Here is a 22,540-nt window from a genome sequence, read left to right on the forward strand (position 1 = left end):
AGCTGATTTTGAAGTTCACGTGGATATTGGTGGGAACTCCACATGCGGTCTGGGTAGGCATACACACACACACATAAAGATGTATAGATATACACGCACATATGTACACATGCACGCATACGTATTCACACAGATAAACAGATACATATGTATCACAGACACAGGCCCACACACCTACACTGCCAAAAATGAACAGACCCTATTCTGGGATGCCGATTCCCCTCTTACATCCTCCGCCCTGCCATGAAGTTCTTTTCTTTAGAGAGTTTGTCTTTGCTTCACTATGAGGGAAAATCTATACTGTATGTGCAAATAAATACAAGTGGAGAAGTTGGTTGATACCACTTAGGCGGCCATTTGGCCAACAGTTGTTCAGTTTGTCACAGAGATTTCTCGTCTTACTTCTAGAGCAATTCTGTCCTTCCTTCCTTCTGGTGCTGTGACTTCAAGAACAATTCCCACTCTACTCTGGCTCTCTTGTGAATACTTAAGTCACGGGTCCCACTTTTCTTGTTCATTTATCAGAGTGTTTCTGTGGAAAGTGGCATGAGCTGAGACTGGTAAGAAAGACAGGTATTTGCTCTCAGGACAATAGAGCAATTTCATACAGTCAATGAAAGTATGACCGAACACAAGGCCTAACTGATTTTTCTGCTTCTGCTCCTGGCCTGTTTCTTCTCTCCTTGCCTTCTTTCTTTCTTTGATAGACTTTCTTTTGATATACTAAGCTCATGCCCACCCCAGGGTCCTTGCATGTTCTTCCTGCCTGGGACACTTTCTCCCATATCTTTGCACCAAGGACACTTTCTCATAATTCAAGTGAAGACTCAAAAGAAGCCTTTTCCTAGTAGATAGATAGACAGACAGACAGACAGATACAGAACATTATGACCAATGTGGCAAGATGTTAAAAGATGTTAAAAGGTATCTGGGTAGTGGGGGGATATGTTGGGGTTCTCTGTATGGGTTTTATTTATATTTTACAACTGTCCTGTAATTTTGAAATTATTTCAAAAGAAAAAGTTGTTTGTTTTTTTAAAGCCTCCTTAGACAGGTTTTCTCTGGTCACTCAATCTAATGTACCCCCACTTCTCCTTGTCTAACTCACTCCCTTTCTCTGTTTGTTTATTTTTTTGAAAAAGGAAAAAATTAAATACTTCAAATATATAAAAAGGTAGAAAGAATAATGTAAACACTGATGTTTCCACATCTAAATTTAAGATTTGCTGTATTTTCTTGAGAATTGCTTCCCTTAAAGACATAAAATTTACAGATATTAGCCAAATTTCTATTTGTAACCCTTTCTGATTCCAATCTCCTCCCTCCCTCTTCAGAGGCAATCTCTCTTTTACAGTCAGATATCTTTCCCATCCATATTTTAACATTTTTTACTACAATTGTATGTGTCCATAAAATATGCAGTATTTTGTATACTTAATTTTTTAAATATATAAATGGCATCATACTGTACATTACCAGACAAAATTTAGAGCCAGACAGCCTGGTTTAAACCCTGGCTGACGAAGGACTCTTTTTAGGATGATCAAAATGTTCAAAATCAGTGGTGATGTTTGCACAACTCTGTACTAAAAGCCAAGAAATATATACTTTAAAAGAGTGAATTCTATGGTAGATAAACTATGTCTCAATAAAGCTGTTATAAAATATATAGGTAACAATAGAAGGCAGCATGTGAAAAAAAAATCCTGGTTGCACTATCTACCAGTTGTGTGACTTAGGCATGGTTTTTAAAAAGCTCCCATTACTTTCATGTTTTCATCGATAACATGGAGTAATTATAGCATCTAGCTCGTAAGCATCAAATGAGTTAATATTTGTAAAAGCACTTAAAACAGGGAGAGATAAGAAGGCTGACATAGTGATAGTAAATGTTAGTAATTATTATTGTTATTATCATGCAGTCTTCTGCAACTTATCATTTTAATTCAATTTTTTTTTGGGGGGGGATGCATGGGCCAGAAATCTAACCAAGATCTCCCACTTGGCAAATGAGCAGCCTACCACTGAACCACCCTTTTGAAATTCAACTTTGTTGTCAGTGTGTGAATTAGTTGATTCATTGTAACTATGTCTTAATAATGTACTCCATGGTATGCATATATAATATGTTTATTTATCTACTTCCCTATTGATGAACATTAGGCCCTTTCCAAATTTGTTATTAAAATAGTTTTTCAATAAGTAACCTTATTCACATAACCTTGGGCACATATGGAGTTGTCCAAAGGGAACCTAGAGAGGAATTACTAGTTCTTGAGAATGCATCCTTCAACTTTACTCAGCATTTCTGTACTGCTCTTTTGCAATTCATGAGGGTTCCTCTTTTCCCCTATCCTTAACAACGCTTGGTGTGAAAAACTTTAATTTTGCCAATATGATAGTTTGAAACAGCCCATTGTTTAATTTGGATTTATGCACAATTAGTGAAATTTGAGCATCTTTTCCTATGTTTATTGACCATTTGGGGTTCCTCTTCAGTTGACTGCATGTTTAATACTGCATGTTTATATTCTGTACTGTTCCTATTTTTTTCTTATTAACTTGTAGGCAGCCTAGATATATTCCATATATATGTGTACACACATGCATGTAGATACATGTGTATGTATGTTTGTGTGTGTGTATTTGGAAGGAGAGATGGCAGAGTAGCAGAGAATAAGTATTAGGAGGAATATTAAGAGTTTCTTCTTAGACAAATTTGAGGTGCTCTTGAGTCATCCAAGAGAACAAGTGTATGCTGTACGTACACATGGGAGTTGTCAGTTTACAGCTAGTATGTAAGGTGATAGCAGAGCATGTGGTTATCTCCTGAGAGTATGTGGATAGAGACAAGGAAACCCTACAGAATTCATATATTTGGAGGCGCATCCAGCAAGGGATACTGAGATGGAGGACTAGTAAAATACAGAAAAGCCAGAAAAATGTGATGTCTTGGAAGCCAAGAGAGGAAGGTGCTTCCTTTTTCCTTTTGTGATGGCTGCAGAAGTGTCCTTCCAAGGATATGTCCAAACTGCTCTTCTACTGAGGATTTGGATATATTTTAGTGTTTTTTCTATTATGAGTTCCACTTTGATTATGCTGTTATAGTTTTATCTTTTTTACCACCCTGATTATTACTTTTGAATATATAGGTCAAAGGGCATGCCTATGTAAAAGCTTTAATTACAGTAAGTTGCTATAATGCCTTCTAGAAAGAGTCTGTACCCAATTTGTATTTTCACCAGAATAATTTTATCTTTTTCTCCACACCCTTAATAATCTGGGTACTTCTGGGACTTCTGGGAAGATGGCTGATTAGGGTAGGCTAACTTCACCCAAGCTCCATGAAACAATAAGAATAGGGTTCCCAAACAAACAAACAAACAAACAACTGTGACTGCAGCTGAAGCAGAAAGACTGGGATGGAAAAAGAGGGCTTCTGGTGTTTTGGAGCAGCTAGAAGGAAAAACCTGAAAATGTGCAAGGGTAACCCACACCAAACTTTGAAGTCTGTTCTATAATCCATTCCCATCTGCAGCCCTGGGCAGCAAGTCACCCGCCCAAACTAGGAAATGTGAGGGGCCATGGCTGATTGCACGAAAGGGACACCTTCTCTGAAGGGACCAATCCACAGATGGGTCAGCTATCCATCGTTTGTGTGGCCAAGTTGGAAAGGATGAGATTGACCTACCACACTCCTCCCTCAGGGGGTAACAGGGAGGGAAACCGTCAGTCCTAGCCAGGCATTTGAATTGCAATGCTGTGAAGAATCAAGGATGGGGCAGCACACTGAGCAAGTCGGAGTCACGAAGGAGCAATACCCAGTGGAAGGCGTCTGGAAAGGAGCTAGAAAGCTGTGCGGAAGCATCTAGAGCAGCAGAAAAACCATCACAGAGATGGCGATAGGAAGCAGCTGGTCTCAGAATGGCTTTGCCTCCTGCCCTTTCTGATGCTCCGTGGTTAGTTTCTGCTTTTCCCAGATGTCTCTGTCCTTATGCTAACCCTCCTTTTACTCTTAGCTATTTCCAGTGGCTATCTTTTTCTTGCAACCAAAGTAGCTCTGACTAGAACACAATGTTGTTGAGACAGGCAAAATGGTTGCTTTCACACCTTGGAGGCCAATATCAGATGTCTTAAAAAGCAGATCCAGGAATTCCACATCTTGTCATTAATCTTCAGGATAAAATCATGGAGCTAGGTATAATGCGACAATGTCTTTGGAAGAGCACACTTTTTAAAAAAATTTCATGTGCTCAGTTTATTAATGTGCTCAGTTCATGCTTTTTGCATTTTACCTATGAATTTTTTTTTTTGACTAACCTTAAATCACAAGGATTTTTTCCCTATGTTTTATTCCAGAAGGTTAACAGTCTTAAATTTAGGGCTATGATATTTCAAGTTCATTTTATATACGGTGGATCAATGTTCTTTTTTTTATTTGCATAGTAAATCCAATTGTTCCAGCACCATTTGTTGAAACCTACCTGCTCTCAACTTAGTCACCACATTATATTATAAATAATAGCCCTGGTCCTGATTTGTACAAAAGTCTAAGTGAGGCTTGGGGATATTCAGGTGAATGACTTGTGTTATTCTTCAGAGTTTACAAAATGTTTTTGATTACATAATTTCATTTTTCATTTGACCCACAATCAGCCCTGTGAGGTGGAAATAAAAATATTATTAATCCCATTTTACAGATGCAGAGACCTAGAAAAACTAAGTGTTTTGCCCAAGATGAAAGTTGTCTGTGAGACCATCTGAATTCGCACCCAGGTCGTCTGCCGGTCATCACTATTTCACTATATAGTTGACCTTCAGTAAACATTTAACGGCCTTTTCAGAGATTCAAGTTATTCCTATGAATAGGTGCAGTACTTAAGAGCACTAAGCAAAGGCCAATACTCATTAGTTAATTCTGAGCTTACCAGACCTTGAAAATTGGAAAAGGCTCAAGAGATTTGGTGCATTTGGGATCCAAGAAGATGGTCATAAGCGCTGCCCATGAGAAGTGTTCACACCTCTCCACCCTGCTATGTGAACTGCCCATTGTCATGCAAACTTCATTTGATAAAAATGCCATTGGAAATTTTTTCTTTAGACTATTCCTGAACTTCAGCAAGAAACAAAACAAAACAAAACTCTTACTAAATTGTCCAAATATCAAGAGCAATAAACTTCTATACTTTATGTTTTAGGCCATTTCTTGAGCCCACTCACCACCCTCTTTCTCTGGGAAGTACACCCCCACACTTACATCATTGGAGTAAGTGGGCTATTCAGAGCCATTTTGCTACCACTTGACCTCGCCTCCCTGGCCATGGCTACTAGACCAGGGATGGACAAATCATACAAGTTCGTGAACTGGATTATTTATTTGGTAGAATTTAGGATTGAATTTAGAAATAGCTAATCAGTCTGCAGTTGGCTGGAATTTTAAGGTATAAACTGGGAGCTACATAGCAGTCATATCCTGCCTTCAAATGGATCAGAGGAGCAAAGGAAATAAAAGCCAGATATGCAGAGAGAAAAGAAATGAAGCAGGGAGAGAGAAGTAGGGAGTGAAGAGTGCTTTGCTGTAGACCTCTTCCGTGGCCTGGCTACAAACTTGTCCTTTGGTGCCGTAAATGTACCATTTCCATCCTTTAAAAATTATCCCACTTTTAAAAGCTAGCTCAAATGGGTTTCTATTAGCTAAGCCTACTTATAATTATGCCTAAGAGTCACCCCCAGAGAACTTCTTTTGCTGCTCAGATGTGACCTCTCTCTCTAAGCCAACTCGGTAGATGAACTCACTGCCCTGACTCCCAGGGGTGTAAATCTCCCTGGCAATGTGAAATAGGACTGCTGGATTCACGGGGACCCAGCATCATGGGATTGAGAAAACCAATCCCAAAAGGGAGAAGAGAGAAATGAGACAATATAGTTTCAGTGGCTGAGAGATTTCAAACAGACTCGAGAGGTTATCCTGGAGGTTATTCTTATGCATTATATAAATATCCCTTTTTAGTTTAAAGTATATTGTTGTGGCTGGAGGGAAGTGCCTGAAACTGTTGAACTGTGCCTTGATTCTTGGAGACGATTGTATATAGCCTTTACAGTGCAACCAGGTGACTGTGAAAATCTTGTTTCTGATGCTCCTTTTATCTAGCATATGGACAGATAAATAAAAACATAGGAAAAGTGAATAAATAATGGAGATAAGGGGTAAAAATATTGGCTAGATTTAAATACTAGTGTTCAGTGAAAGGGAGGAGTAAGGGTTTAGGGTACATGGGTTTTTTCTTTTTCTCTTTTTCTGGAGCGATGCAAATGTTCTAAAAATGATCATAGTGATGAATACACAACCATGTGATGATATTGTGAGCCACTGATTGTACACCATGTCTGGACTGTATGTGTGTGAAGATTTCTCAATGAGAACATTAAAAAAATAATACTAGGTATTTCTGATGATGGCGGAAAATTGGTGAGAATCAGATATGGCATACCAACTTTTTTTGTCTCCTTTCATATATGTATTTCTATATCTATATATACAAACACAGAGGCAGATATGTGATAAGTACATTATAGGGAATTTTGCTCACAACTTCTTTTGGGTGTGTGCATGGGCCAGGAATAAAACCCGGGGTCTCCCACATGGCAGGCAAGAATACTCCCACTGATCTACCCATGCATCCTTGCATACCAAAATTTTTAATGGCTGCAAAATGTGCCATAGTCTGGTGGTAAGATAAGTTTAAATTATTTACATTGTTTATGAAAACCATTTACAATGCTTAATTGATTTAGTCAATGTCCAATTCTTGACAATTATATTGCCTCCTTGTTTTTGGTATTATAACCAGTGTGGCAGCTAATAGCTTTTTAGCTAAATCTTTTTTTTTGTTCTTGAGAAATTTATTTTTAAATCATAAGATTTACAGTGCCTTGATTATATAAAATAATACAGTGGAGATTAAACCAAATCAATAAACTGAAAAAGAAACCTTAGTTTTCTTGAATATCAGTAATTAAACGATCATTATAAGTATCTGATATCCCACCCACATGTAAAAAGTATAATGGTTTCAGATTTTCCACTTATGGGTTAATTTCTTGTTTTCAATTTTATGAACTGTAGCATAATTTATTTCAAATCCTATTATACTTAGTTTTTATACTGCACATATTACAAAAAGGCTGACTTCACTTGGAAAATACTTCAGTTAAAAATGCAGTCTTATAGATATACTGACCAATGGAATTGAATAGAGTGTTCACATATAGACCCTCTCATCTATGGACAATTGATCTTTGATAAGGCAGTCAAGCCAACTCACCTGGGACAGAGCAGTATCTTCAATAAATGGTGCCTAGAGAACTGGATATCCACATGCAAAAGAATGAAAGAGGATCCATACCTCACACCCTATACAAAAATTAACTCAAAATGGATCAAAGACCTAAACATTAGATCTAAGACCATAAAACTTTTAGAAGAAAATGCAGGGAAATATCTTATCAATCTTATAATAGGAGGCAGTTTCCTAGATCTTACACCCAAAGCGCGAGCATTGAAGAAAGAAAGAAAGAAATGGGAACTCCTCAAAATTAAACACTTTTGTGCATCAAAGTTCTTCCTCAAGACAGTAAAAAGACAGCCTACACAATGGGAAACAATATTTGAAAATGATATATCAGATAAAGGTCTAGTATCCAGAATATGTAAAGAGATTATTCAACTCAAACAACAAAAAGACAGACAACCCAATTACAAAATGGGCAAAAGAAATGAACAGACACTTCTCAAAAGAGGAAATATAAATGACATGAAAAGATGCTCAAACTCCCTGTCTATTAGGGAAATGCAAATCAAAACCACAATGAGATATCATCTCACACCCACCAGAATGGCCATTGTCAATAAAACAGAAAACAACAAATGCTGGAAAGGATGTGGAGAAAGAGGCACACATCCACTGTTGGTGAGAATGTCAAATGGTACAACCGCTGTGGAAGGCAGTGTGGCGGTTCCTTAGGAAGCTAAGTATAGAATTGCTATATGATCCAGCAATACCATTGCTAGGTATCTACTCAGAGGACATGAGGGCAAGGACACAAACAGACATTTGTACACCAATGTTTATAGTGGCATTATTTACAATTGCCAAGAGAGGGAAACAGCCAAAATGTCCATCAACAGACGAGTTGCTAAGCAAGCCAGGGTATATACATACGATGGAATATTATGCAGCTGTAAGACAGAATAAAGTTATGAAGTATGTAAAAACATGGATTGACCTTAAGGACATTATGCTGAGTGAGATTAGCCAGAAACAAAAGGACAAATACTGTATGGTCTCACTGATATGAACTGACATTAGCGAATGAAGTTGGAGAATTTCAGTTGGTAACAGAGACCATCAAGAGATAGGAATAGTATAGATATTGGGTAATTGGAGCTGAAGGGATACAGATTGTGCAACAGGACTGAATATAAAAACTCAGAAATGGACAGCACAATACTACCTAACTGTAATACAATAATGTTAGAACACTGAATGAAGCTGAATGTGAGAATGATAGAGGGAGGAGGGCTGGGGGCACAAATGAAATCAGAAGGAAAGATTGACGATAAAGACTGAGATGGTATAATCTAGGAATGCCTAGAGTGTATAATGATAGTGACTAAATGTGCAAATTTAAAAATGTTTCTGCATGAGGAAGAACAAAGGAATGTCAATAATGCAGGGTGTTGAAATAGATGGTAATTAATATTTTAAAACTTTAGTGTATGTGGGAGACAAGCAAAAAATGTTTTTTGGTACAAAATTTATATTTTGACTAGTACATTTCCTAATATAACTTATGTGGAGAGCTTAATCGAACACCATAGTACTTGGAACCTTGCATAGGGCATGAGATTTTGCAGGTTTGTCCAGAATAATGCCCAAATAAATCCCAGGGCGATCTGAATAGTGAATAGGGAAGTATTTGCAGAGTCCCCTTGGGGGAATGGTGAGAAAGGGGGAAAATTCAACGTCCCCAAGTGGAGAATTCTTGATATTCTCACAGGCAGTGGGGACAGCCAAAGCAATAAGCCAAGCCTCCAATCTTGCGGTTTGTTCATATGAATCTTAATCCTGCAAAGGATAGGTCAAGCCTACTTAAAATTAGGCATAAGAGTCACCCCCAAGAGAACCTCTTCTGTTGCTCAGATGTGGTCTCTCCCTCTCTCTCTCTCTCTCTCCCTCTCCCTCTCTCTCTCTCTCTCCTGACACAGCAAGCAAACTCACTGCCCTCCCCCTCTCTACATGGGACACGACTCCCAGGAGTGTGGACCTTCCTGCCAACATGGGACAGAAATCCTAGAATGAGCTGAGACTCAGCATCAAGGGATTGAGAAAATCTTCTTGACCAAAAGGGGGAAGAGCGAAATGAGCAAAATAAAGTGTAAATGGCTGAGAGATTCCAAACAGAGTTGAGAGGTTATCCTGAACATTATTCTTACACATTAAATAGATATCACCTGTTTAGTTAAGGTGTAGTGGAGAGGCTGGAGGGAACTGCCTGAAAATGTGGAGCTGTGCTTGGGTGGCCATGTTTCTTGAAGATGACTGTATGTGATTGTGAGAACCTTGAATCTGATTCTCCTTTTGTTTACCTTATAGACAGACGAGTAAAACATATGGATTAAATATAAATAAATAATAGGGGGAACAAATGTTAAAATAAATTTAGTAGATTTGAATGCTGGTGATTCGTGAAGGGGAGGGGTAAGGGGTATGATAAGTATGGATTTTTTTCTGTTTTCTTTTTATTGCTTTTTCTGAATTGATGCATATGTTCTAAGAAACGATCATGATGAAAAAAAAAACAGCACTGAATTGTACACTTTATATTCATTAATTGTATGGTAACTGATTTGTATCTCAATAAAGCCGTTACCAAAAAAATATATACATATATTCAGTCTTAAAACCAACGGAATTTTTCTTAGGTTGTATTCTTTTGGAGTCCAGCTGGCAGATCCCGTTTTGTTCGGTTTAACGCTCGACTAAAATAGGTTCACTTCTCGTTAGGTTGGGCCCTGGGGATACTCTGCTTCTGATTTCGTTTGAACCAAAATAAATGACAAAAAATAACACCGGTTGGACGCGGAAAATGTAAACATCTGGATTAGTTTCTGCAGACACGATTCTTGCACTGGTACCCGAGACTTGGCGTGGAAGGCGGATACTCAGGTTGCGGGGACGGTACGCCGGCACCCCCGGGGGCGAAGGACGGGGCTTGCCGCGGGGCGCGGCGGCCACCGCTGACCCAGCGGCAGAACCCAAGCCCAAGCGTGCGGAGGACGAGCCCATTTTTGCGCATGCGCCGGAGGTACACCCAGGGGGTAAGGGGCGGAGCTCTAGGGAGGGATCCGCCCCCGAAAATGGGCACACGGCGTCCGGGGCGGGTCTTCCGCCTCGCGAGGGTCCACTTCCGGGTCCAGTGGCTACCCCTTGCGGATACCGAGCCAATCGCGCCTCTGAAGCGGGTGGCCTCTGCTGCAGCTAGCGCGCGGCGGGCGATGCTCGGGGGCAGCTCTGGGGCCCGGGAGCGCATAGCGGAGGGCGGCGGGGCAGGGGCTCTGCCTCCGCCGCCTGCCATCGACTTCCCCGCCGAGGGCTCGGATCCCAAGTATGATGGTGAGGGACCCGGAATGCCGCGAGTAGGGCAGCTGCGAGGTTCGGATTCATTGGATCCGGCGTGTACCGGGGGTCAAGCTGTGCAGGGTGAGGGGCAGAGGGCGGGAAAGTAATATAGTTACCGAAACAAGGATTGTGTGCGGCCCGCTCGTTTGTTTTAAGTTTCTGTTCCTTGGTTTCCTCTTTGCGGGCTGAGGGCTCTTTGGAGATCTCTGCGGCCGCTTTCCAGCTCCCGAGCTCTGCGGTTTTGTCAGTCGATGAGGAAGATCTTTGTTCATTACTGGAATGGGACTTTGGAGACTCTGAACAGTTTGGGTTAAAGGTGTTAGTCATTTCTTTTGCTTTATTGATAGGGTAACTAAAGACTCCTTATGGTGAGGCAGTTTGGAAATCATCCTTTTCGCCCCCCTCCATCCCCCACCCCCCCAAATCTATTTTCTTGAGGCTTTTGATTACTAGGAGACATGGTGTGAATAATCAAATTATTCAGTATAAAGTGAGAATTATTTAAAAGTTGACGGCCAGCCAGTTAAAATTATCCAGTATTTTAATGAAAGTGCAATAGGCTCTTTAATTGCTGAGTTGCTTTGTCAATTAAAAAAATTAAATTGTGCTATCAAAAATGAATCTATTGTGAATGAATGGATGGAAAGAGATAGAACGCTATGACAAATGCGGCATAATGTTAAAATTGGTGGATCTGGGTATCTGGGTGGGGGGGTTATGATGGAGTTCTCTATGGATTTTGTATTTTTGCTACTGCCCTGTAAATTTGAAATTATTTCAGAATAAAAAGTTTAAGAAAAAAATAAATGCATTGATCAAGGAGGTTTTACCATATGGCATTTTAATAGAATAATTACAGAGACTACACATTCAGTTGAAGTATGAAACATTAATATGTTGCAAGTGTATTTAAAAATGTAAACCCAATTGAAAAGGTTTTCACTTATTTCTTAAATTCTTTGATTTTCATTGACAGATATAGTTCTTGATCGTAAAAGGAAACAAAGACCGTGGTTTTAATTGAAGTAGCCTGTTACAGAAGAAAATTGTAAAATAACTAATTTTTAATGGGGAAACTGATTTTTCTCCCCAAATGTAAGGTAGTGTATGCTATCAGCTCAACAGAACATAAAATGTTATGTCATGGGAAAGGTCCCAGCTGGAAACATGCAAGTTGGTCTGTTCTGCAACATTGTGATAAGGTTTTCTGCAAACTAAAGATTATTCTTGAAGGGTGTGATCTTGGATAAGCTTTTTAAAATGTCTGGGCTATTAATAACATTGTTGTGTTTATGTATTACCTTTTATTCCAAAGCGGCCAAGAAAGTCCAGACATAATATATCCTTTTATATGAAAAATGAAAACAGAGTAAGTTCAGTGATTTCCCACCGGTTCCCTACATAATGTGAAAAGGTCACTCTGCCACTTACTGGTCTAGCCTGAAAGTTCAAAACCTAGGTTTAACTTGGCAGAAGCCTAGAACTCGAATTCCTCTAGGATCTATATCTGATTTCTTCCTTTTCTCTAAAGGAACATGACCTCATTTTTCCTGTAGTCTCTGTCCTTTTACTCTTTTGCTCTTGACTAGAACTGTGAAATGGTAAGCTTTCAACTTCAGCTTTCATTCCCTTTCAGTTTAACGCCTTCCTGCAATTTGAGTGTCTTTTTCTCTCTGCAAAACTGTATTTTGGGGATTACTATGATTTACAAACCACTAGTCTTAAAGTTGTCATTTTTCTTGGCTTATTAGCGTCATTTGACAACACCGATTAACTGTTCTTTGATTTATTTTATTATTAAAAGTAGAATTTTCTGATTGTAGAAAGTAGGAAAGTACATAAGAATATAAAGCAGGAGATCCTCCTACCCATAATCCCACTGCTGTTAACAATTCAATATATATGTATTTTTTCTTTTTCCAAATTTTTTTATTAATTAAAAAAAGAATTAACAAAACAATTAGAAATCATTCCAATCTACATGTACAATCAGTAATTCTTAATAACATCACATAGTTGCATATTCATCATTTCTTAGTACATTTGCATCGATTTAGAAAAAGAAATAAAAAGACAACAGAATAAGAATTAAAACAATAATAGAAAGAAAGAAAAAAAAAACAAAAAAAACCCCAAAAAACCTATACCTCACATGCAGCTTCATTCAGTGTTTTAACATAATTGCATTACAATTGGGTAGTATTGTGCTGTCCATTTCTGAGTTTTTATATCCAGTCCCGTTGTACAGTCTGTATCCCTTCAGCTCCAATTACCCCTTCTCTCTCTCTTTTTTTTTTTAATTAACGGAAAAAAAGAAATTAACCCAACATTTAGAAATCATACCATTCTACATATGCAATCAGTAATTCTTAACATCATCACATAGATGCATGATCATCATTTCTTAGTACATTTGCATCGGTTTAGAAAAACTAGCAACATAACCGAAAAAGATATAGAATGTTAATATAGAGACAAAAATAAAAGTAATAATAGTAAAGTCAAAACAAAACAAAACAAAACAAAACAAAAACCTATAGCTCAGATGCAGCTTCATTCAGTGTTTTAACAAGATTACTTTACAATTAGGTATTATTGTGTTGTCCATTTTTGAGTTTTTGTATCTAGTCCTGTTGCACAGTCTATATCCCTTCAACTCCAATTGCCCATTATCTTACCCTGTTTCTACCTCCTGCTGGACTCTGTTACCAATGACATATTCCAAATTTATTCTCGAATGTCTGTTCACATCAGTGGGACCATACAGTATTTGTCCTTTAGTTTTTGGCTAGACTCACTCAGCATAATGTTCTCTAGGTCCATCCATGTTATTACATGCTTCATAAGTTTATCCTGTTGTAAAGCTGCATAGTATTCCATCGTATGTATATACCACAGTTTGTTTAGCCACTCTTCTGTTGATGGAGATTTCGGCTGTTTCCATCTCTTTGCAATTGTAAATAACGCTGCTATAAACATTGGTGTGCAAATGTCCGTTTGTGTCTTTGCCCTTAAGTCCTTTGAGTATATTCCCAGCAATGGTATTGCTGGGTCGTATGGCAATTCTATATTCAGCTTTTTGAGGAATCGCCAAACTGCCTTCCACAGTGGTTGCACCATTTGACATTCCCACCAACAGTGGATAAGTGTGCCTCTTTCTCCGCATCCTCTCCAGCACTTGTCATTTTCTGTTTTGTTGATAATGGCCATTCTGGTGGGTGTGAGATGATATCTCATTGTGGTTTTGATTTGCATTTCTCTAATGGCCAGGGACATTGAGCATCTCTTCATGTGCCTTTTGGCCATTTGTATTTCCTCTTCTGATAGGTGTCTGTTCAAGTCTTTTTCTCATTTTGTAATTGGGTTGGCTGTCTTTTTGTTGTTGAGATGAACAATCTCTTTATAAATTCTGGATTCTAGACCTTTATCTGATATATCATTTCCAAATATTGTCTCCCATTGTGTAGGCTGTCTTTCTACTTTCTTGATGAAGTTCTTTGATGCACAAAAGTGTTTAATTTTGAGGAGCTCCCATTTATTTATTTCCTTCTTCAGTGTTCTTGCTTTAGGTTTAAGGTCCATAAAACCGCCTCCAGTTGTAAGATCCATAAGATATCTCCCAACATTTTCCTCTAACTGTTTTATGGTCTTAGATCTAATGTTTAGATCTTTGATCCATTTTGAGTTAACTTTTGTATAGGGTGTGAGAGATGGGTCTTCTTTCATTCTTTTGCATATGGATATCCAGTTCTCTAGGCACCATTTATTGAAGAGACTGTTCTGTCCCAGGTGAGTTGGCTTGACTGCCTTGTCAAAGATCAAATGTCCATAGATGAGAGGGTCTATATCTGAGCATTCTATTCGATTCCATTGGTCGATATATCTATCTTTATGCCAATACCATGCTGTTTTGACCACTGTGGCTTCATAATATGCCTTAAAGTCAGGCAGCGCGAGACCTCCAGCTTCGTTTTTTTTCCTCAAGATGTTTTTAGCAATTCGGGGCATCCTGCCCTTCCAGATAAATTTGCTTATTGGTTTTTCTATTTCTGAAAAATAAGTTGTTGGGATTTTGATTGGTATTGCATTGAATCTGTAAATCAATTTAGGTAGGATTGACATCTTAACTATATTTAGTCTTCCAATCCATGAACACGGTATGCCCTTCCATCTATTTAGGTCTTCTGTGATTTCTTTTAACAGTTTTTTGTAGTTTTCTTTATATAGGTTTTTTGTCTCTTTAGTTAAATTTATTCCTAGGTATTTTATTCTTTTAGTTGCAATTGTAAATGGGATTCGTTTCTTGATTTCCCCCTCAGCTTGTTCATTACTAGTGTATAGAAATGCTACAGATTTTTGAATGTTGATCTTGTAACCTGCTACTTTGCTGTACTCATTTATTAGCTCTAGTAGTTTTGTTGTGGATTTTTCCGGGTTTTTGACGTATAGAATCATATCGTCTGCAAACAGTGATAGTTTTACTTCTTCCTTTCCAATTTTGATGCCTTGTATTTCTTTTTCTTGTCTAATTGCTCTGGCTAGAACCTCCAACACAATGTTGAATAATAGTGGTGATAGTGGACATCCTTGTCTTGTTCCTGATCTTAGGGGGAAAGTTTTCAATTTTTCCCCATTGAGGATGATATTAGCTGTGGGTTTTTCATATATTCCCTCCATCATTTTAAGGAAGTTCCCTTGTATTCCTATCTTTTGAAGTGTTTTCAACAGGAAAGGATGTTGAATCTTGTCGAATGCCTTCTCTGCATCAATTGAGATGATCATGTGATTTTTCTGCTTTAATTTGTTGATATGGTGTATTACATTAATTGATTTTCTTATGTTGAACCATCCTTGCATACCTGGGATGAATCCTACTTGGTCATGAGGTATAATTCTTTTAATGTGTTGTTGGATACGATTTGCTAGAATTTTATTGAGGATTTTTGCATCTATATTCATTAGAGAGATTGGTCTGTAGTTTTCTTTTTTTGTAATATCTTTGTCTGGTTTTGGTATGAGGGTGATGTTGGCTTCATAGAATGAATTAGGTAGTTTTCCCTCCACTTCGATTTTTTTGAAGAGTTTGAGGAGAGTAGGTACTAATTCTTTCTGGAATGCTTGGTAGAATTCACATGTGAAGCCGTCTGGTCCTGGACTTTTCTTTTTAGGTAGCTTTTGAATGACTGATTCAATTTCTTTACTTGTGATTGGTTAGTTGAGGTCATCTATTTCTTCTTGAGTCAAAGTTGGTTGTTCATGTCTTTCCAGGAACCCGTCCATTTCATCTAAATTGTTGTATTTATTAGCGTAAAGTTGTTCATAGTATCCTGTCATTACCTCCTTTATTTCTGTGAGGTCAGTAGTTATGTCTCCTCTTCCATTTCTGATCTTATTTATTTGCATCCTCTCTCTTCTTCTTTTTGTCAATCTTGATAAGGGCCCATCAATCTTATTGATTTTCTCATAGAACCAACTTCTGGCCTTATTGATTTTCTCTATTGTTTTCAATTTCATTTATTTCTGCTCTGATCTTTGTTATTTCTTTCCTTTTGCTTGCTTTGGGATTAGTTTGCTGTTCTTTCTCCAGTTCTTCCAAGTGAACAGTTAATTCCTGCATTTTTGCCTTTTCTTCTTTTCTGATATAGGCATTTAGGGCAATAAATTTCCCTCTTAGCACTGCCTTTGCTGCATCCCATAAGTTTTGATATGTTGTGTTTTCATTTTCATTCGCCTCGAGGTATTTACTAATTTCTCTTGCAATTTCTTCTTTGACCCACTCGTTGTTTAAGAGTGTGTTGTTGAGCCTCCACGTATTTGTGAATTTTCTGGCATTCCGCCTATTATTGATTTCCAACTTCATTCCTTTATGATCCGAGAAAGTGTTGTGTATGATTTCAATCTTTTTAAATTTGTTAAGACTTGCTTTGTGACCCAGCATATGGTCCATCTTTGAGAATGATCCATGAGCACTTGAGAAAAAGGTGTATCCTGCTGTTGTGGGATTTAATGTCCTATAAATGTCTGTTAAGTCTAGCTCCTTTATAGTAATATTCAGATTCTCTATTTCTTTATTGATCCTCTGTCTAGATGTTCTGTCCATTGATGAGAGTGGGGAATTGAAGTCTCCAACTATTATGGTATTTGTGTCTATTTCCCTTTTCAGTGTTTGCAGTATATTTCTCACGTATTTTGGGGCATTCTAGTTCGGTGCATAAATATTTATGATTGTTATGTCTTCTTGTTTAATTGTTCCTTTTATTAGTATATAGTGTCCTTCTTTGTCTCTTTTAACTGTTTTACATTTGAAGTCTAACTTGTTGGATATTAGTATAGCCACTCCTGCTATTTTCTGGTTGTTATTTGCATGAAATATCTTTTCCCAACCTTTCACTTTCAACCTATGTTTATCTTTGGGTCTAAGATGTGTTTCCTGTAGACAGCATATAGAAGGATCCTGTTTTTTAATCCATTCTGCCATTCTGTGTCTTTTGATTGGGGAATTCAGTCCATTAACATTTAGTGTTATTACTGTTTGGATAATATTTTCCTCTACCATTTTGCCTTTTGTATTATATATATCATATCTGACTTTCCTTCTTTCTACACTCTTCTCCATACCTCTCTCTTCTGTCTTTTTGTATCTGACTCTAGTGCTTCCTTTAGTATTTCTTGCAGAGCTGGTCTCTTGGTCACAAATTCTCTCAGTGACTTTTTGTCTGAGAATGTTTTAATTTCTCCCTCATTTTTGAAGGACAATTTTGCTGGATATAGGAGTCTTGGTTGGCAGTTTTTCTCTTTTAGTAATTTAAATATATCATCCCACTGTCTTCTGGCCTCCATGGTTTCTGCTGAGAAATCTACACATAGTCTTATTGGGTTTCCCTTGTATGTGATGGATTGTTTTTCTCTTGCTGCTTTCAAGATCCTCTCTTTCTCTTTGACCTCTGACATTCTAACTAGTAAGTGTCTTGGAGAACGCCTATTTGGGTCTAATCTCTTTGGGGTGCGCTGCACTTCTTGGATCTGTAATTTTAGGTCTTTCATAAGAGTTGGGAAATTTTCAGTGAAAATTTCTTCCATTAGTTTTTCTCCTCCTTTTCCCTTCTCTTCTCCTTCTGGGACACCCACAACACGTATATTTGTGCGGTTCATATTGTCCTTGAGTTCCCTGATACCCTGTTCAAATTTTTCCATTCTTTTCCCGATAGTTTCTGTTTGTTTTTGGAATTCAGATGTTCCATCCTCCAAATCACTGATTCTATCTTCTGTCTCTTTGAATCTATCATTGTAGGTATCCATTGTTTTTTCTATCTTTTCTACTTTGTCCTTCACTTCCATAAGTTCTGTGATTTGTTTTTTCAGTTTTTCTATTTATTCTTTATGTTCAGCCCATGTCTTCTTCATGTCCTCCCTCAATTTATCGATTTCGTTTTTGAAGAGGTTTTCCATTTCTGTTCGTATATTCAGCATTAGTTGTCTCAGCTCCTGTATCTCATTTGAACTATTGGTTTGTTCCTTTGACTGGGCCATATTTTCAATTATTTGAGTGTGATCCGTTATCTTCTGTTGGTGTCTGCTCATTTAGACAGATTTCCCTGGGTATTGGATCCAAAAGTTTGGAAGATTTTTCTGTGAAATCTCTGGGTTCTGTTTTTCTTATCCTGCCCAGTAGGTGGCGCTCGTGGCACACATTTGTCTGCGGGTCCCACCAGTAAAAGGTGCTGTGGGACCTTTACCTTTGGAAAACTCTCGCCGTCCGGAAGGTTCGCTAGCCGAAGCGGCCTGGAAGAGTGCGAGCCGGCCGGGGGTCCGAACGCGGGGAGGGTCGCTAGCCGCCGCAGCCCGGGAAAGCACCCGTCCGAATTTCCTACTCGGCCCGGGGCGACAAGCAAGGCGGGAGGGCGCCAGCGGCAGCGGCCCGCCTGGGAGAGTTCACATTCCCGGGGAGTCGCGGGTTTGGAAGGGGCCTCCCCCACCCGTCACCGTTCTCCGCGGCCTGGGGATTTCCGATCCAATTCTCTCAGTTGGTTCGGGGGGCCGTGTGTGGTGTGGGCACCAGCCGCCGCGGTTTGAGGGGACCGCCTGTCCAATTCTCCCAGCCGGCCCGGGAAGGGGGAAGGGAGTGACTCCGGCCGCTTGCCGCCCCACCCGGTGAAGCCCGCGCCCCTCGGCGATCTCACCCGAGCGGCTTCTCTCAGCCAGCCAGCCGTTCCAGGATGGGGTACGCTGTCTTTTTTATCTCTGTTGTGGCTTCGGGAGCTGTTCTGTATCGTTTCTACTCCCCTAGTAGCTGTCCTAGAGAAGAAACTAAGATCCGTGCGTCTTACTAAGCCGCCATCTTCTAGCTGTTGATATCTTATTTTGTTACATTTCTTTTCCCCCTTTTGGTCAGAAAGTCATTGTTGATCCCTTGGTGCCGCAACTTGGTATATTTTTAAAAAGATTTCACAGAATATGTGGAAAATATAGAAAAGCAAAAAGGACTTTAAAAATCCATAACCTTATCACCCAGAGATGACTGTTTAGTTTTTGACATACTTCTGAGGCGATTTATTTGATGAATTTTGCATTTAAAACTGTCAGATGTCCAGGGATGTAAGTCTCCCTGACAACGTGGGACATGACTCCCAGGAATGAGCCTGGTCCTGGCACTGTGGGATGGATAGACAATGCCTGCCTGACCAAAGGGGGAAGGAAATGTAACAAAATAAGGTGTCAGTGGCTAAGAGATTTCAAATAGGGTCCAGAAGTTACTCTGGAGGTTACTCTTTTGCCAGATTTTGCTATCTTCAGCCAGATATTGCTAATTGCCATGCTTTGCCAAGCCCCAACCAACAGTATTCCTATAAACCTAAAGAATACTCAGGGCTCTATCTGAGATTCTGTAAAAGTTTCACTCATTGTTTGTTTTTCAGAATCCATTAACCTCCAGACGGTTCTTAAGCCAAATAAGCCCTGAATCCCAGAGAAGGGATGTCGACCTTCTCTGAAAAGTTAGAATGGGCATTGCCCAAATACCCCTAAAGAGTGGGAGAAGAATCAAAGGAGAAGGAGTTGTATCAGAGAAGATAAGATTTAACAGATGAGTGTGACTACAGAATCATTATATTGATACTTCTTTGTCTCCAGTGTCTTAGAGCAGCTAGAAGTTTCAAGCTTCAAACACTTGAAATGGTGGAAATGTAACCTATACCATACTTTGAAATTTGTTCTAAAACTATTTGTTAAAATGTACTTTGAAATTTTTTTTTTGGCATGTAAATTATATTTCGCAATAAAAATGTTTAAAAAAAAACTGCCAGAGAAAGGCATTATGAACAGATTAAAGATTTTTGTCTGATTTTGTCAAAGTACAATAAAAAATTTGAGAAATCATTCACAAACATTTAATGGTGTAGAGAAAAAGGGGGTCCCAGAGGAGAACTCTGTTCAATCTTTTGTATCCATTTACAAATACTGATGGACAGCTGCTATATGGCAGGCATTGTCCTAGAAACCAAGGAACCAACTGATCATTGATTGATGATCTGTTTTATCAAACAAGCGGACTTGAAAACTGCATGTATACTGTATGTGATTTCATTTTCCAGAAATTTTGTGTAAATATATCATTGAAAATGGAGGGGCAGATATTTTGTCTGTTTTGTTCTTTCCAGCTTTTTTTTTTTATATTGACGTAGGTGTAAAATTAGCATTATTTTAAAGTTATGTTCATAGTATGATCACAACAAACATTTTATGTTCTTTTTAAAGGTCACCTAGTAGCATTTACTTTTACTTAAGTTAAAAAACATTATTTTAAGATGCATAATATTCTGTTCTATCATTTATTTACTCTTTGATCTGTTGGAAATTAGGTTTGACTTTTTTTCCATGATAACTAATAGTGGGTTGGATATCAATATATAGAAATCTTTGTCAGTATCTGTGATTATTTCTTTAGACTAGATTTGTAGAAGTAGGGTTGTTGTGTCAAAGAAGTTGTTAGTTTTAAGATTTTTGATACATTTTGCTAAATTGACAACCAGGAAGGTTGTGCTGGTTTTTATAGTCTTAATGTGTGTAACTATCTTGCCTACCTTTGGGAGTATATTGTTTCAGAGCCTACATCTTTGTCTTGATAACAGACCACTCATAATTATCTTTCTGTGTACCATCATTTTTATTATTTTTATTTTTTTATTAATTAAAAAAATTATGAGAAGAAAACATAAACATTCTTAATATATGCTCATTCTGTTCTACATATATAATCAGTAATTCACAATATCATCATATAGTTGAATATTCATCATCATGATCATTTCTTAGAACATTTGCATCAATTCAGAAAAATAAAACAAAAACAAAAAAAAAGTTTACATACCATACCCCTTACCCCTCCCTTTCATTGATCACTAGCATTTCAAACTAAATTTATTTTAACATTTGTTCCCCCTATTATTTATTTTTATTCCATGAGTTCTACTTGTCTGTTGATGAGGTAGATAAAAGGATCATCAGACACAAGGTTTTCACAATCACACAGTTACATTGTAAATGCTATATCGTTATACAATCATCATCAAGAAACATGGCTACTGGAACACAGCTCCACATTTTCAGGCAGTTCCCTCCAGCCTCTCCATTACATCTTGGATAACAGGGTGATATCTACTTAATGTGTAAGAATAACCTCCAGGATAACCTCTCAACTCTGTTTGGAATCTCTCAGCCATTGACACTTTGTCTCATTTCACTCTTCCCCCTTTTGGTTGAGAAGGTTTTCTCAATCCCTTCATGCAGGGTCTCAGCTCATTCTAGAGCTTTTCTCAATTCCTTGATGCTGAATCTCAGCTCATTCTGGGATTCTGTCCCACATTGCCAGGAAGGTCCACTCCCCTGAGAGTCATGTCCCACGTACAGAGGGGGAGGGTGGTGTGTTTGCTTGTTGTGTTGACTGGAGAGAGAAGCCACATCTGAGCAACAAAAGAGGTTCTCTTGGGGGTGACTCTTTGGCCTAATTTTAAGTAGGCTTGACCTATCCTTTGTGGGGTTAAGTTTCATATGAACAAACCCCAAGACTGGGGGCTCAGCCTATAGCTTTGGTTGTCCACACTGCTTGTGAGAATATCAAGAATTCCACTTGGGGAGGTTAAATTTTCCCTCGTTCTCACCATTCCCTGAAGGGGACTTTGCAAATACTTTTCCACTCATTCATCACATCACTCTGGGATTCATCAGGCATCACTCTGGACAAACCAGCAAAATCTCATGTCCTACCCAAGGTTCCATGTACTTATGTTGTTCAACCATCAACATACATTATATTAGGAGATGCACTAATCAGAATATAAATTTTGTACCAAATAAACATTTTTTTGCTTTAGTCTCACACATAAGTTGAAATTTTAAAATATTAATTACTGTTTATTTTCAGCACCCTGCAGTAATGACATTCCTTTGTTCTTCCTCATGCAAAAAATTTTTTAAATTTTGTACCATCATTTTTAACAGCTGCATAGTATTCTATCATATGTACATATGGTAACTTATTTAACAATTTTTCAACGTTCTAAATAGTGTTAATGCTGAACATGTTGTACACACACATCTCTGTTGTGTGCTTTGTTAATTTTTTCTTGGTATGTATTTCCAAAAGGAGAATTTCTGGGTCAAAGGTTTGCACATTAAAATTTTTACAATGTATTCCAAAGGTTGCAAGCCTTCTGCTTGAAAATGCTGTTTTATCATGCCCTTGACAGTACTAAGTATTCCAGCCTTATAAATATCTACCAGTTTGATGGGCAAACTCTGGTACCTTAGTTATTTTAATGTGTATGTCTTTGATTACTATCTACGTTGAATTTTTTTTGTGT

The 22,540-nt window shown here is 38.3% G+C and overlaps 1 protein-coding gene across 4 annotated transcripts in view; it reads left to right on the forward strand.

Annotated features, from left to right (window-relative positions):
* Nucleotides 1-10,454: 10,454 nt before the first annotated feature.
* EIF2AK1 (eukaryotic translation initiation factor 2 alpha kinase 1) overlaps nt 10,455-22,540 on the forward strand; it is a 43,212-nt gene continuing 31,126 nt past the window's right edge. For 3 of the 4 annotated variants that reach the window (XM_077140584.1, XM_077140581.1, XM_077140582.1), the window contains exon 1: nt 10,457-10,676. In XM_077140584.1, the coding sequence (XP_076996699.1) occupies nt 10,559-10,676 (118 nt within the window). In that variant the 5' untranslated portion in view covers nt 10,457-10,558. Of the gene's footprint in view, nt 10,677-22,540 lie in introns of all 4 variants that reach the window. The other variant, XM_077140585.1, reaches the window with a different exon arrangement.

The sequence above is a fragment of the Tamandua tetradactyla genome, chromosome 23 (genome assembly GCF_023851605.1).
Source record: "Tamandua tetradactyla isolate mTamTet1 chromosome 23, mTamTet1.pri, whole genome shotgun sequence".
Lineage (NCBI taxonomy): Eukaryota > Metazoa > Chordata > Mammalia > Pilosa > Myrmecophagidae > Tamandua > Tamandua tetradactyla.